The sequence below is a fragment of the Bombina bombina genome, chromosome 7, assembly GCF_027579735.1.
Source record: "Bombina bombina isolate aBomBom1 chromosome 7, aBomBom1.pri, whole genome shotgun sequence".
Lineage (NCBI taxonomy): Eukaryota > Metazoa > Chordata > Amphibia > Anura > Bombinatoridae > Bombina > Bombina bombina.
Window position 1 is genome coordinate 400,977,485 of NC_069505.1, and position 19,168 is coordinate 400,996,652.

The 19,168-nt window shown below is 44.6% G+C and overlaps 1 protein-coding gene across 1 annotated transcript in view; it reads left to right on the forward strand.

Annotated features, from left to right (window-relative positions):
• The window catches only part of SLC38A3 (solute carrier family 38 member 3), a 142,208-nt gene that overhangs the window by 83,652 nt on the left and 39,388 nt on the right, over positions 1-19,168 (forward strand). The window contains exons 6-7 of the mRNA XM_053721165.1: positions 6,512-6,604; positions 8,661-8,742. Coding sequence (XP_053577140.1) covers positions 6,512-6,604; positions 8,661-8,742 — 175 coding nt within the window. The remainder of the gene's footprint in view (positions 1-6,511; positions 6,605-8,660; positions 8,743-19,168) is intronic.

Genomic DNA, 19,168 nt, shown 5'->3' on the forward strand with positions numbered 1-19,168 from the left:
TTAGAGGTCCATAAGAGGCCTGTACTATCTACACAATATCCCTATTTTATTTACTATCATCATGTTTCCCCTCTGTTTATGTAATATCAAGGGTTCAAGAGTGACCCTATCATTATTTTAGTTCTACTAGTTTATTGCCCTCCTTCGCAACTTGAGTCTTCTGGACCCATTTGAGGTCCGAGCAACTATAGGAGGTGCGAATGAGAGAAACAGGTCCACAAGTGGCCTGCTTCACTTAAAACCCCCAGTTTATTAGTGTGACAAGTGAGGTCCAAGAGTGGCCTCTGCTACTTTTGGGGGAAAAATAGGGGGTAGTTTAGAGATTTGCTCCTCAAGTATTGCTTACTTGCCTCTTTTCTCCAACATAGGTGTGTCCGGTCCACGGCGTCATCCTTACTTGTGGGATATTCTCTTCCCCAACAGGAAATGGCAAAGAGCCCAGCAAAGCTGGTCACATGATCCCTCCTAGGCTCCGCCTACCCCAGTCATTCTCTTTGCCGTTGTACAGGCAACATCTCCACGGAGATGGCTTAGAGTTTTTTAGTGTTTAACTGTAGTTTTTATTATTCAATCAAGAGTTTGTTATTTTAAAATAGTGCTGGTATGTACTATTTACTCTGAAACAGAAAAGAGATGAAGATTTCTGTTTGTATGAGGAAAATGATTTTAGCAACCGTTACTAAAATCCATGGCTGTTCCACACAGGACTGTTGAGAGGAATTAACTTCAGTTGGGGGAACAGTGAGCAGTCTTTTGCTGCTTGAGGTATGACACATTCTAACAAGACGATGTAATGCTGGAAGCTGTCATTTTCCCTATGGGATCCGGTAAGCCATTTTTATTCAGACAGTAAATAAGGGCTTCACAAGGGCTTATTAAGACTGTAGACATTTTCTGGGCTAAATCGATTCATATATTACACATATTTAGCCTTGAGGAATCATTTAATCTGGGTATTTTTGTTAAATAATATCGGCAGGCACTGTTTTAGACACCTTATTCTCTAGGGGCTTTCCCTAATCATAGGCAGAGCCTCATTTTCGCGCCGGTATTGCGCACTTGTTTTTGAGCAGCATGACATGCAGTCGCATGTGTGAGGAGCTCTGATACATAGAAAAGACTTTCTGAAGGCGTCATTTGGTATCGTATTCCCCTTTGGGCTTGGTTGGGTCTCAGCAAAGCAGATACCAGGGACTGTAAAGGGGTTAAAGTTAAAAACGGCTCCGGTTCCGTTATTTTAAGGGTTAAAGCTTCCAAATTTGGTGTGCAATACTTTTAAGGCTTTAAGACACTGTGGTGAAATTTTGGTGAATTTTGAACAATTCCTTCATACTTTTTCGCAATTGCAGTAATAAAGTGTGTTCAGTTTAAAATTTAAAGTGACAGTAACGGTTTTATTTTAAAACGTTTTTTGTACTTTGTTATCAAGTTTATGCCTGTTTAACATGTCTGAACTACCAGATAGACTGTGTTCTGAATGTGGGGAAGCCAAGGTTCCTTCTCATTTAAATAAATGTGATTTATGTGACACTGAAAATGATGCCCAAGATGATTCCTCAAGTGAGGGGAGTAAGCATGGTACTGCATCATTCCCTCCTTCGTCTACACGAGTCTTGCCCACTCAGGAGGCCCCTAGTACATCTAGCGCGCCAATACTCCTTACTATGCAACAATTAACGGCTGTAATGGATAATTCTATCAAAAACATTTTAGCCAAAATGCCCACTTATCAGCGTAAGCGCGACTGCTCTGTTTTAGATACTGAAGAGCATGAGGACGCTGATGATAATGGTTCTGAAATGCCCCTACACCAGTCTGAGGGGGCCAGGGAGGTTTTGTCTGAGGGAGAAATTTCAGATTCAGGGAAAATTTCTCAACAAGCTGAACCCGATGTGATTACATTTAAATTTAAGTTGGAACATCTCCGCGCTCTGCTTAAGGAGGTATTATCCACTCTGGATGATTGTGAGAATTTGATCATCCCAGAGAAACTATGTAAAATGGACAAGTTCCTAGAGGTCCCGGGGCTCCCAGAAGCTTTTCCTATACCCAAGCGGGTGGCGGACATTGTAAATAAAGAATGGGAAAGGCCCGGTATACCTTTCGTCCCTCCCCCCATATTTAAAAAATTGTTTCCTATGGTCGACCCTAGAAAGGACTTATGGCAGACTGTCCCCAAGGTCGAGGGAGCGGTTTCTACTTTAAACAAACGCACCACTATACCCATAGAAGATAGTTGTGCTTTCAAAGATCCTATGGATAAAAAATTAGAAGGTTTGCTTAAAAAGATGTTTGTTCAGCAAGGTTACCTTCTACAACCAATTTCATGCATTGTCCCTGTCACTACAGCCGCGTGTTTCTGGTTCGATGAGCTAGTAAAGGCGATCGATAGTGATTCTCCTCCTTATGAGGAGATTATGGACAGAATCCGTGCTCTCAAATTGGCTAATTCTTTCACCCTAGACGCCACTTTGCAATTGGCTAGGTTAGCGGCGAAGAATTCTGGGTTTGCTATTGTGGCGCGTAGAGCGCTTTGGTTGAAATCTTGGTCAGCGGATGCGTCTTCCAAGAACAAACTCCTTAACATTCCTTTCAAGGGGAAAACGCTGTTTGGCCCTGACTTGAAAGAGATTATCTCTGATATCACTGGGGGTAAGGGCCACGCCCTTCCTCAGGATAGGTCTTTCAAGGCCAAAAATAAACCTAATTTTCGTCCCTTTCGTAGAAACGGACCAGCCCCAAGTGCTACGTCCTCTAAGCAAGAGGGTAATACTTCTCAAGCCAAGCCAGCCTGGAGACCAATGCAAGGCTGGAACAAGGGAAAGCAGGCCAAGAAACCTGCCACTGCTACCAAGACAGCATGAAATGTTGGCCCCCGATCCGGGACCGGATCTGGTGGGGGGCAGACTCTCTCTCTTCGCTCAGGCTTGGGCAAGAGATGTTCTGGATCCTTGGGCACTAGAAATAGTCTCCCAAGGTTATCTTCTGGAATTCAAGGGGCTTCCCCCAAGGGGGAGGTTCCACAGGTCTCAATTGTCTTCAGACCACATAAAGAGACAGGCATTCTTACATTGTGTAGAAGACCTGTTAAAAATGGGAGTGATTCATCCTGTTCAATTAGGAGAACAAGGGATGGGGTTCTACTCCAATCTGTTCATAGTTCCCAAAAAAGAGGGAACGTTCAGACCAATCTTAGATCTCAAGATCTTAAACAAGTTTCTCAAGGTTCCATCGTTCAAAATGGAAACCATTCGAACAATTCTTCCTTCCATCCAGGAAGGTCAATTCATGACCACGGTGGATTTAAAGGATGCGTATCTACATATTCCTATCCACAAGGAACATCATCGGTTCCTAAGGTTCGCATTCCTGGACAAGCATTACCAGTTCGTGGCGCTTCCTTTCGGATTAGCCACTGCTCCAAGGATTTTCACAAAGGTACTAGGGTCCCTTCTAGCGGTGCTAAGACCAAGGGGCATTGCAGTAGTACCTTACTTGGACGACATTCTGATTCAAGCGTCGTCCCTTCCTCAAGCAAAGGCTCACACGGACATAGTCCTGGCCTTTCTCAGATCTCACGGATGGAAAGTGAACGTGGAAAAGAGTTCTCTATCTCCGTCGACAAGGGTTCCCTTCTTGGGAACAATAATAGACTCCTTAGAAATGAGGATTTTTCTGACAGAGGCCAGAAAAACAAAACTTCTAAACTCTTGTCAAACACTTCATTCCGTTCCTCTTCCTTCCATAGCGCAGTGCATGGAAGTAATAGGTTTGATGGTAGCGGCAATGGACATAGTTCCTTTTGCGCGCATTCATCTAAGACCATTACAACTGTGCATGCTCAGTCAGTGGAATGGGGACTATGCAGACTTGTCTCCGAAGATACAAGTAAATCAGAGGACCAGAGACTCACTCCGTTGGTGGCTGTCCCTGGACAACCTGTCACAAGGGATGACCTTCCGCAGACCAGAGTGGGTCATTGTCACGACCGACGCCAGTCTGATGGGCTGGGGCGCGGTCTGGGGATCCCTGAAAGCTCAGGGTCTTTGGTCTCGGGAAGAATCTCTTCTACCGATAAATATTCTGGAACTGAGAGCGATATTCAATGCTCTCAAGGCTTGGCCTCAGCTAGCAAAGGCCAAGTTCATACGGTTTCAATCAGACAACATGACGACTGTTGCGTACATCAACCATCAGGGGGGAACAAGGAGTTCCCTGGCGATGGAAGAAGTGACCAAAATCATTCAATGGGCGGAGACTCACTCCTGCCACCTGTCTGCAATCCACATCCCAGGAGTGGAAAATTGGGAAGCGGATTTTCTGAGTCGTCAGACATTACATCCGGGGGAGTGGGAACTCCATCCGGAAATCTTTGCCCAAATTACTCAACTGTGGGGCATTCCAGACATGGATCTGATGGCCTCTCGGCAGAACTTCAAGGTTCCTTGCTACGGGTCCAGATCCAGGGATCCCAAGGCGACTCTAGTAGATGCACTAGTAGCACCTTGGACCTTCAAACTAGCTTATGTATTCCCGCCGTTTCCTCTCATCCCCAGGCTGGTAGCCAGGATCAATCAGGAGAGGGCGTCGGTGATCTTGATAGCTCCTGCGTGGCCACGCAGGACTTGGTATGCAGATCTGGTGAATATGTCATCGGCTCCACCATGGAAGCTACCTTTGAGACGAGACCTTCTTGTTCAAGGTCCGTTCGAACATCCGAATCTGGTCTCACTCCAGCTGACTGCTTGGAGATTGAACGCTTGATCTTATCAAAACGAGGGTTCTCAGATTCTGTTATTGATACTCTTGTTCAGGCCAGAAAGCCTGTAACTAGAAAAATTTACCACAAAATATGGAAAAAATATATCTGTTGGTGTGAATCTAAAGGATTCCCTTGGGACAAGGTAAAGATTCCTAAGATTCTATCCTTTCTTCAAGAAGGATTGGAGAAAGGATTATCTGCAAGTTCCTTGAAGGGACAGATTTCTGCCTTGTCTGTGTTACTTCACAAAAAACTGGCAGCTGTGCCAGATGTTCAAGCCTTTGTTCAGGCTCTGGTTAGAATCAAGCCTGTTTACAAACCTTTGACTCCTCCTTGGAGTCTCAACTTAGTTCTTTCAGTTCTTCAGGGGGTTCCGTTTGAACCCTTACATTCCGTTGATATTAAGTTATTATCTTGGAAAGTTTTGTTTTTGGTTGCAATTTCTTCTGCTAGAAGAGTTTCAGAATTATCTGCTCTGCAGTGTTCTCCTCCTTATCTGGTGTTCCATGCAGATAAGGTGGTTTTACGTACTAAACCTGGTTTTCTTCCAAAAGTTGTTTCTAACAAAAACATTAACCAGGAGATAGTCGTGCCTTCTTTGTGTCCGAAACCAGTTTCGAAGAAGGAACGGTTGTTGCACAATTTGGATGTTGTTCGCGCTCTAAAATTCTATTTAGATGCTACAAAGGATTTTAGACAAACATCTTCCTTGTTTGTTGTTTATTCTGGTAAAAGGAGAGGTCAAAAAGCAACTTCTACCTCTCTCTCTTTTTGGATTAAAAGCATCATCAGATTGGCTTACGAGACTGCCGGACGGCAGCCTCCTGAAAGAATCACAGCTCATTCCACTAGGGCTGTGGCTTCCACATGGGCCTTCAAGAACGAGGCTTCTGTTGATCAGATATGTAGGGCAGCGACTTGGTCTTCACTGCACACTTTTACCAATTTTTACAAGTTTGATACTTTTGCTTCTTCTGAGGCTATTTTTGGGAGAAAGGTTTTGCAAGCCGTGGTGCCTTCCATTTAGGTGACCTGATTTGCTCCCTCCCTTCATCCGTGTCCTAAAGCTTTGGTATTGGTTCCCACAAGTAAGGATGACGCCGTGGACCGGACACACCTATGTTGGAGAAAACAGAATTTATGTTTACCTGATAAATTACTTTCTCCAACGGTGTGTCCGGTCCACGGCCCGCCCTGGTTTTTTAATCAGGTCTGATAATTTATTTTCTTTAACTACAGTCACCACGGTATCATATGGTTTCTCCTATGCAAATATTCCTCCTTAACGTCGGTCGAATGACTGGGGTAGGCGGAGCCTAGGAGGGATCATGTGACCAGCTTTGCTGGGCTCTTTGCCATTTCCTGTTGGGGAAGAGAATATCCCACAAGTAAGGATGACGCCGTGGACCGGACACACCGTTGGAGAAAGTAATTTATCAGGTAAACATAAATTCTGTTTTTGTCCAATTATCGGATTAATATGTTTGGCAACAAATGTTATTCACCTTTCTGATATTTTTGTTTTGTATGATAAATGAGCAAATTCATGTCTTGTCAATGTTTACCCTCAATAAAAAATATTATTAAAAAAAAAAAAAAAAATTGTATTCTTTATCTGAATCATGAAAGAAAAATTTAAGGTTTAATGTCCCTTTAATGGTTGTGTTCTGCAGTCCCCATATCTCACTGTCCCCCTTCTCTCTGTGTCACATGAGGACCCTCCTGATAATATTTCTTTGTCTCCTGCAGGCGTCAGAGCCTATGAACTGTTGGGGTATAAGGCGTTTGGTACGCCAGGAAAGTTGGCTGCTGCTATTGCTATAACGCTGCAGAATATAGGAGGTAAGCAGAGTCCATTGAGGCTGATGGGAGTAGTAACACTTGGTGGCATTAAGTGGCTCAGTACAGATGGCAATTATGCTTTTCAACAAAGGATACCAGAAGAACAAAGTAAATTTGATATTTGCAGTAAACTGAAAAGTGTCTTAAAGGGTTACTAAACAGTATGGCATTGTAATATAAAATATTTCATTATGTGTAGTAAACTAAAAACGTTCATCTTTATTTTGTCCCCTTTTCCTGTCATTTTCTAAATCCTACTTAGTTTTTATAAAGGAATAGGCACTACCATATTTAAAGGGACATAATACTCATATGCTAAATCACTTGAAACTGATGCAGTATAACTGTAAAAAGCTAACAGGAAAATATCACCTGAGCATCTCTATGTAATAAAGGAAGATATTTTACCTCATTATTTCCTCAGCTCACCAGAGTAAGTGCTGTGTAAAAAGTTATACTCAAAGATGTTAACAAGCAGGCCCGTCTATTTTAACCTTACAATAATTTAGTCCCACTGAGGTTGCTCTTGCCATAACTGAGAAACATTTATACCTCAGATAATATCCCCCCCCCACACATCCTATCTTAGATTTTAGCAGTTCTTCGTGGGTTGCCATATATTGGATGTGGTACATTCATTGTTCATTGGTGACCATTACATATCAAGCGGTATTTACACGCTGAAAAATTATCCTGAAAGTGTCATTAAGCCCTATGGGGTTCCCGGTATGACTTTGGTACCTTAGCATTTATTTTACCTATATTAAAGGGTCTCATGAGGTCCCAGATAACTAGTAATCTATAGAAACAATTATATATATAAAATTGAGGTTTCAGTTAACGTTGTGATATCTCTTATGTCTGTTAATCCATACGACAGGCTGTTGTTATTTTCAATTTGTACTCTTCATTGTATGTTTCAATTTATTTTTGTATCGCAAAACCTCAATAAAAGATTATTTAAAAAAAAAAAAAGTTATACTCGGCTGCTTCCAGCTGCAGGTAAAAAAATAATAATGAAGAAATGAACAGCAGCCAATCAGCATCAGCAGTGCTGAGGTCATGAACTCTTTTACTGTGATCTCATGAGATTTCACTTAACTCTCATGTGATTTCATAGCAAACTTCCTTAAAGGGACATGAAACCCAATTTTTTTCTTTCGTGATTTAGAAAGAGCATGTCATTTTAAACAACTTTCTAATTTACTTCTATTATCTAATTTGCTTCATTCTCTTGATATCACTTGCTGAAAAGCATATCTAGATATGCTCAGTAGCTGCTGATTGGTTGCTGCACATAGAGGCCTTGTGTGATTGGCTCACACATGTGCATTGCTATTTCTTCAACAAAGGATATCTAAAGAATTGAGCAAATTAGATAATAGAAGTAAATTGGAAAGTTGTTTAAAATTGCATGCCCTATATGAATCATGAAAGTTTAATTTTGACTAGACTGTCCCTATAAACTGAATAGGGAAATAACACGAGAGTGCACAAAGCTCACTCCCGTCCTTTACAATGGGAGGTGGCTACTGAGGAACTTTTGAGGTAAAATATCTTTCTTTTTTTACATAGAGATGTTCAGGTGATTTTTTCTAGTCAGCTTTTTACAGCTATGCTGCATCACTTTCAAGTGTTTCAACATTTGGGTATCATGGCCCTTTAAAGGTTTTCTATTTGTCTCTCTCTACTGCTGAGGGCAATAAGGGACAGGTATAAAAGGGGCAATTAAAGAGAATGTGCAAACAAGGCATTGTTAAAGTAACCATCTAATAGGGTTTCCACTCAGCCTCATTTGCACACTCTTTTGTATTACCTGATTTATATCTGTCCCTAATTGTCCTAAGTAGGAGAGAGAAATAAATAATTGTGGTGCCCATTACTTTATCGTAAAAAATGCTTTATAGAAACTAAACCTTTGCACGAATAGCACAAAAGTATACCTGGCACTTTCATACCCCTTTAATTAGTAATAAATGCAATGCAAACTATTTTAGTGTTTCTTTAAGGGGAAAAAAATATTGCAGCCATCTAATTGTTTGTTTGCATCCCACAGCCATGTCCAGTTATTTGTACATTGTAAAGTCAGAGCTTCCTCTAGTCATCCAGACGTTCCTTAATCTTTCAGAAAAAACATCGTAAGTAACCTTAGAGCATCAATAACACATTTTGTTAGTGATCCCTCTCTTATAATGTATTTATTTTCTGTGCTGCACTGTGCTCTAAATACCCACAGAATATACCCACAGTGTACGTACTGTCTATAATTTGTTCTACACACTGATCTGCACGCACTGTTTTACACACACACACATGCCTCGGCACACACACTGCTTTACACACACACACATGCCTCTGCACACACACTGTTTTACACACACACACATGCCTCTGCACACACACTGTTTTACACACACACACACACACATACCTCTGCACAAACACTGTTTTACACACACACATACCTCTGCACACACACTGTTTTACACACACACACACACACACACACACATACCTCTGCACATACACTGTTTTACACACACACACACATGCCTCTGCACACACACTGTTTTACACACACACACACACATGCCTCTGCACACACACTGCTTTACACACACACACATGCCTCTGCACACACACTGTTTTACACACACACACATGCCTCTGCACACACACTGTTTTACACACACACACACACACACACACATACCTCTGCACATACACTGTTTTACACACACACACACACATGCCTCTGCACACACACTGTTTTACACACACACACACACATGCCTCTGCACACACACTGCTTTACACACACACACATGCCTCTGCACACACACTGTTTTACACACACATGCCTCTGCACACACACTGTTTTACACACACACACATACCTCTGCACACACACTGTTTTACACACACACACACATACCTCTGCACACACACTGTTTTACACACACACACACACATGCCTCTGCACACACACTGTTTTACACACACACACACACACACATGCCTCTGCACACACACTGTTTTACACACACACACACACACACACACACACACACACACACACACATACCTCTGCACACACACTGTTTTACACACACACACACACACACACACACACACATGCCTCTGCACACAAGCTGTTTTACACACACACATGCCTCTGCACACACACTGTTTTACACACACACACATGCCTCTGCACACACACTGTTTTACACACACACATGCCTCTGCACACACACTGTTTTACACACACACACATGCCTCTGCACACACACTGTTTTACACACACACTGTTTTACACACACACATGCCTCTGCACACACACACACACACACGCCTCTGCACACACACACATGCCTCTGCCACACACACACACATGCCTCTGCACACACACTGTTTTACACACACACACATGCCTCTGCACACACATGCCTCTGCACACACACTGTTTTAGATACACATGCCTCTGCACACACACTGTTTTAGATACACATGCCTCTGCACACACACTGTTTTACACACATACACATGCCTCTGCACACACACACTGTTTTACACACACACGTGTATCTGCACACACACACATGCCTCTGCACACACACACTGTTTTAAACACACATGCCTCTGCACACACACAACATGCCTCTGCACACACACACACATGCCTCTGCACACACACTGTTTTACACACACACACATGCCTCTGCACACACACTGTTTTACACACACACATGCCTCTGCACACACACTGTTTTACACACACACACACACACACACACACATGCCTCTGCACACACACTGTTTTAGACACACACATGCCTCTGCACACACACTGTTTTACACACACACATGCCTTTGCACACACACTGTTTTACACACACACACTGTTTTACACACACACACATGCCTCTGCACACACACACATGCCTCTGCACACACACACACATGCCTCTGCACACACACTGTTTTACACACACACACACATGCCTCTGCACACACACTGTTTTACACACACACACACATGCCTCTGCACACACACTGTTTTACACACACACACATGCCTCTGCACACACACTGTTTTACACACACACACATGCCTCTGCACACACACACATGCCTCTGCACACACACTGTTTTACACACACACACACACACACACACACACATGTCTCTGCACACACACTGTTTTACACACACACAGATGCCTCTGCACACACACACATGGCTTTGCACACACACACTGTTTTACACACACACACATGCCTGTGAACACACACTGCTTTACACTTACACACACACATGCCTCTGCACACACACTGCTTTACACACACACATGCCTCTGCACACACACATGCCTCTGCACACACACTGTTTTACACACACACACATGCCTCTGCACACACACACACTGTTTTACACACACACACACACACACATACCTCTGCACACACACACACATGCCTCTGCACACAAACTGTTTTACACACTCACATGCCTCTGCACACACACTGCTTTACACACACACATGCCTCTGCACACACACACACATGCCTCTGCGCACACACTGTTTTACACACACACATGCCTCTGCACACACATGCCTCTGCACACACACACTGTTTTACACACACACGCCTCTGCACACACACTGTTTTACATACACACATGCCTCTGCACACACACTGCTTTACACACACACATGCCTCTGCACACACACTGCTTTACACACACACACACACACACACACATGCCTCTGCACACACACTGCTTTACAAACACACACATGCCTCTGCACACACACTGTTTTACACACACATGCCTCTGCACACACACTGTTTTACACACACACACACATGCCTCTGCACACACACTGTTTTAAACAAACACACACATACCTCTGCACACACACTGTTTTACACACACACACACATGCCTCTGCACACACACTGTTTTACACACACACACACACACACACATGCCTCTGCACACACATTGTTTTACACACACACATGCCTCTGCACACACACTGTTTTACACACACACATGCCTCTGCACACACACTGCTTTACACACACACACATACCTCTACACACACACTGTTTTACACACACACACATGCCTCTGCACACACACTGTTTTACACACACACATACCTCTACACACACACTGTTTTACACACACACACATGCCTCTGCACACACACTGTTTTACACACACACATACCTCTACACACACACTGTTTTACACACACACACACATGCCTCTGCACACACACTGTTTTACACACACACACACACACACACACACACACACACACACACACACACACACACATGCCTCTGCACACACACTGTTTTACACACACACATGCCTCTGCACACACACTGTTTTACACACACACACATGCCTCTGCACACACACTGTTTTACACACACACACATGCCTCTGCACACACACTGTTTTACACACACACACACATGCCTCTGCATACACACTGTTTTACACACACACACATGCCTCTGCACACACACTGTTTTACACACACACACATGCCTCTGCACACACACTGCTTTACACACACACACATGCCTCTGCACACACACTGTTTTACACACACACATGCCTCTGCACACACACTGCTTTACACACACACACACATGCCTCTGCACACACACTGTTTTACACACACACACATGCCTCTGCACACACACTGCTTTACACACACACACACATGCCTCTGCACACACACTGTTTTACACACACACACACATGTCTCTGCACACACACTGTTTTACACACACACACACATGCCTCTGCACACACACTGCTTTACACACACACTCATGGCTTTGCACACACACACATGGCTTTGCACACACGGCTCTAGACACACAGTGCTTTACACACACACAGACACATACATACACATGGCTTTGCACACACACACACACACGGCTTTGCACACACACACACGGCTCTGCACACACATACACATGGCTTTGCACACACACACACATATGGCTCTGCGCACACACACACATACACATGGCTTTGCACACACACACATATATGGCTCTGCGCACACACACACATACACATGGCTTTGCACACACACACATATATGGCTCTGCGCACACACACACATACACATGGCTTTGCACACACACACATATATGGCTCTGCGCACTCACACACATACACATGGCTTTGCACACACACACACACATATGGCTCTGCGCACACACACACATACACATGGCTTTGCACACACACACATATATGGCTCTGCGCACTCACACACACGGCTTTGCACACACACACACACGGCTCTGCACACACATACACATGGCTTTGCACACACACACACATATGGCTCTGCGCACACACACACATACACATGGCTTTGCACACACACACATATATGGCTCTGCGCACACACACACATACCTCTGCACACACACTGTTTTACACACACACATACCTCTACACACACACTGTTTTACACACACACATACCTCTGCACACACACTGTTTTACACACACACACATGCCTCTGCACACACACTGTTTTACACACACACACACACACACACACACATACCTCTGCACAAACACTGTTTTACACACACACACACACATGCCTCTGCACACACACTGCTTTACACACACACACACACACACACACACACACATACCTCTACACACACACATACCTCTACACACACACTGTTTTACACACACACACATACCTCTACACACACACTGTTTTACACACACACACATGCCTCTGCACACACACTGTTTTACACACACACACATGCCTCTGCACACACACTGTTTTACACACACACATGCCTCTGCACACACACTGTTTTACACACACACATGCCTCTGCACACACACTGTTTTACACACACACACATACCTCTACACACACACTGTTTTACACACACACACATGCCTCTGCACACACACTGTTTTACACACACACATACCTCTACACACACACTGTTTTACACACACACATGCCTCTGCACACACACTGTTTTACACACACACACACATGCCTCTGCACACACACTGCTTTACACACACACTCATGGCTTTGCACACACACACATGGCTTTGCACACACGGCTCTAGACACACAGTGCTTTACACACACACAGACACATACATACACATGGCTTTGCACACACACACACATATGGCTCTGCGCACACACACACATACACATGGCTTTGCACACACACACATATATGGCTCTGCGCACTCACACACATACACATGGCTTTGCACACACACACACATATATGGCTCTGCGCACACACACACATACACATGGCTTTGCACACACACACATACACATGGCTTTGCACACACACACACACATACACATGGCTTTGCACACACACACACATACACATGGCTTTGCACACACACACACATACACATGGCTTTGCACACACACACACATACACATGGCTTTGCACACACACACATACACATGGCTTTGCACACACACACACATACACATGGCTTTGCACACACACACACACATACACATGGCTTTACACACACACATACACATGGCTTTGCACACACACACATACACATGGCTTTGCACACACACACACACACATACACATGGCTTTGCACACACACACATACACATGGCTTTGCACACACACACACATACACATGGCTTTGCACACACACACACATACACATGGCTTTGCACACACACACACATACACATGGCTTTGCACACACACACATACACATGGCTTTGCACACACACACACATACACATGGCTTTGCACACACACACATACACATGGCTTTGCACACACACACACATACACATGGCTTTGCACACACACACACACACACATATATGGCTCTGCGCACACACACACATACACATGGCTTTGCACACACACACATACACATGGCTTTGCACACACACACACATACACATGGCTTTGCACACACACACACATACACATGGCTTTGCACACACACACACACACACATATATGGCTCTGCGCACACACACACACATACACATGGCTTTGCACACACACACATACACATGGCTTTGCACACACACACACATACACATGGCTTTGCACACACACACACATACACATGGCTTTGCACACACACACACACATATATGGCTCTGCGCACACACACACATACACATGGCTTTGCACACACACACATACACATGACTTTGCACACACACACACACATACACATGGCTTTGCACACACACACACACACATATATGGCTCTGCGCACACACACACATACACATGGCTTTGCACACACACACATACACATGGCTTTGCACACACACACACATACACATGGCTTTGCACACACACACACACACATATATGGCTCTGCGCACACACACACATACACATGGCTTTGCACACACACACATACACATGGCTTTGCACACACACACATACACATGGCTTTGCACACACACACATACACATGGCTTTGCACACACACACACATATATGGCTCTGCGCACACACACACATACACATGGCTTTGCACACACACACACATATATGGCTCTGCACACACACACATACACATGGCTTTGCACACACACACATACACATGGCTTTGCACACACACACATACACATGGCTTTGCACACACACACATACACATGGCTTTGCACACACACACACATATATGGCTCTGCGCACACACACACATACACATGGCTTTGCACACACACACACATACACATGGCTTTGCACACACACACATATATGGCTCTGCACACACACACATATATGGCTCTGCACACACACACATACACATGGCTTTGCACACACACACACATATATGGCTCTGCGCACACACACACATACACACATACACATGGCTTTGCACACACACACACATACACATGGCTTTGCACACACACACACATACACATGGCTTTGCACACACACACACATACACATGGCTTTGCACACACATACACATGGCTTTGCACACACACACACACACATACACATGGCTTTGCACACACACACATACACATGGCTTTGCACACACACACACATACACATGGCTTTGCACACACACACACACACACACACATACACATGGCTTTGCACACACACACACACATACACATGGCTTTGCACACACACACACATACACATGGCTTTGCACACACACACATACACATGGCTTTGCACACACACACACACATACACATGGCTTTGCACACACACACACACACACACACATACACATGGCTTTGCACACACACACACACACACACACATACACATGGCTTTGCACACACACACATACACATGGCTTTGCACACACACACACACACACATACACATGGCTTTGCACACACACACACACACATACACATGGCTTTGCACACACACACATACACATGGCTTTGCACACACACACACACACATACACATGGCTTTGCACACACACACATACACATGGCTTTGCACACACACACACACATATGGCTCTGCAAACACACACACACACATACACATGGCTTTGCACACACACACATACACATGGCTTTGCACACACACACATACACATGGCTTTGCACACACACACATACACACATACACATGGCTTTGCACACACACACACACATACACATGGCTTTGCACACACACACACATATATGGCTCTGCAAACACACACTCAGCTGTGCACAGATACAGACTGCTGGCTGCTGTCTCACTGTACTTGCTAAACACTGGGCATGTGTGAACTCTCAGGGGTGATATTCTGATTACCTGCCCCCTCCTCAGCTGGCCTGGCCAGAATTAACCCCTTCCTTTGGCTCTGGATATGATTGGCCGAGCCCTAGACCACCCTGCATTTAAATGACGCCTAGAGAGCCACAGAGGTAGGCAGCTATAAACACGGCCTGTCTCCCTCTTCTCCCCCTCCCCAAAAATAAACATCCCCCAGCACGTCCGCCTGCTCTCAAAGGCTGCCTTATTGGTAGTGACGTGACCTGCTACACTCCCTCTGGCTCTCACCAACTCTCTCCAAACCCCCACTCTCAGTTCTCTGTGTCTCCCTCCCCTTCCTTTAACCCTTTCTATTCTGTTTATATATTGGTCTTTCATGTTAGCTTTCCATTGTCATTCTTTGTTTTAGGTCTCCATTATGTGTCAGTGTTTCACCTCCCCCTCACTGTTTAATCCCCTTCCTCTCTTCTCCCCTTCCTACCCTTTCAATTCACCTCCCCCTCTTACCCTTTTTGCTCCTTTCACTACTAGTTACCCCCTCTTCTGTAGCTTGTTTCCACCTATAAACCCCTCTTTTTCCCACTATTAGAATCAAATAGTTTTTCCCATCTTGGAACTCTATGTGGCTAAACCATACAAAGGAGTTAAACACATAAATAAATACCCACTCAAGAGCTACCAGGAAACAGCCGGTGATCAAGTTGGCAGCCAATCACCTGTGTTCAACTCAGGAACTGCAATGCTTGCAATTTCTGAGCAAGACTTTACCTATGTGTTCCTCTTTCTTCTTTAATCTCAAATGATTTTCTGTCATTTGAAAAAAAATATATAAAATCTTATATGAAGTTTATGATCAGTTTCTATAGGTAAAAAAGTTTGAATGAAACCTTTTGATGCACCTAATAATACATCACAAGTATTAATATTTATGTCAAAGTAAGACCAGAGAGAGTGTTTGCTGCTGCTGTGCTTAGTGCTGGGAGTTTAGTCGTTACTGTTGGTATGCACAGCTCTGCAGCTCTAACCCACTGCCCTTATTGAGAGATAGCTGGGCCGTCTGCTCTGCACTAACTCATTGCACCTAAAAATAAAACCGTATGACACAGAGATCAGTGGAAAAACACAGCAAGGCTGGCAAGCACTATAGGGGAGGGGAGCATAATAAACCAAGTGTGCCCTAAAGTCTTATCAAATGTACCTGCTTAGCCATCTCCTTGACACTTGGGAATTTGCTTTTTCATTTTTCCATATGTGTCGCTGTGTGAATTCTTTCCATATATTGTCATAGTGTGAATTCTCTCCTTACCGTGTCAGTATGTGTTTTGTTTATATTCAGTTATTGTGTTCCCTCTCGCTATACCCTGTCTTATTGCACCCCTCTCTTCAATTTACCCCATACCTACAGCCTCAGTTGCACTCTCACCCAGACCTGCACTTTGGGCAGGGGGAGTGGGGCAGCTTGCCAGGGGCCCCCACGCTTTCAGGAGTGAGGGTATAAGAAGGTGCAATGTATATCCGATATTTAGTTTATAAAGAAGTGTTTATGATATCAGTTCTTGAGGTGTAATATATACTGTTATTCTTTATATAGGTAACACTGAATGTTGCTACAGGGGTGGGCCAAACAGGGGGAGGAGAAAAATAGCTCTGGGCTGCAATTTTGTTCCGCATATGCTAAGGATATCCCTGCCCTCACCCTATGCCCTGTCATAGATTGCCCTCTTCCTGTGTCCTGACCCATGCCTTTTCATTATGAGTTGTTCTTGTTTCCTATGCCCCCTGATGTTGTGCCATGGCCTGTCACTGTTTATCCTTTTCTATTTTCCTATGCCCTCTGGTGCTGTGCTATGCGCTGTCACTGTTTTTTTTTTTTCCCTCTGGTGCTGTGCTATGCGCTGTCACAGTTTTTTTTCCTATGCCCTCTTGCGCTGTGCCATGCGCTGTCCCTGTTTTTATTCCTATGCCCACTTGCGCTGTGCCATGCGCTGTCACAGTTTTGTTTCCTATGCCCTCTGGCGCTGTGCCATGCGCTGTCCTTGTTTTTTTTCCTATGCCCTCTTGCGCTGTGCCATGCGCTGTCACAGTTTTTTTTCCTATGCCCTCTTGCGCTGTGCCATGCACTGTCACTGTTTTTTTTCCTGTGCCATGCGCTGTCACTGTTTTTTTCCTATGCCCTCTTGCGCTGTGCCATGCGCTGTCCCTGTTTTTTTCCTATGCCCTCTTGCGCTGTGCCATGCGCTGTCCTTGTTTTTTTTCCTATGCCCTCTTGCGCTGTGCCATGCGCTGTCACAGTTTTTTTTCCTATGCCCTCTTGCGCTGTGCCATGCACTGTCACTGTTTTTTTTCCTGTGCCATGCGCTGTCACTGTTTTTTTCCTATGCCCTCTTGCGCTGTGCCATGCGCTGTCCCTGTTTTTTTCCTATGCCCTCTTGCGCTGTGCCATGCGCTGTCCCTGTTTTTTTTCCTATGCCCACTTGCGCTGTGCCATGCGCTGTCCCTGTTTTCTTTCCTATGCCCTCTTGCGCTGTGCCATGCGCTGTCCCTGTTTTTTTTTCCTATGCTCACTTGCGCTGTGCCATGCGCTGTCACAGTTTGTTTTTCCAATGCCCTCTGGCGCTGTGCTATGCCCAGTCTCATTTCTCTTTTTCCTGTGCCATGCGCTGTCACTGTTTTTTCCCCTCTGCTTCTGTGCCATGCGCTGTCACTGTTTTTTTCCTATGCCCTCTTGCGCTGTGCCATGTGCTGTCACTGTTTTTTTTCC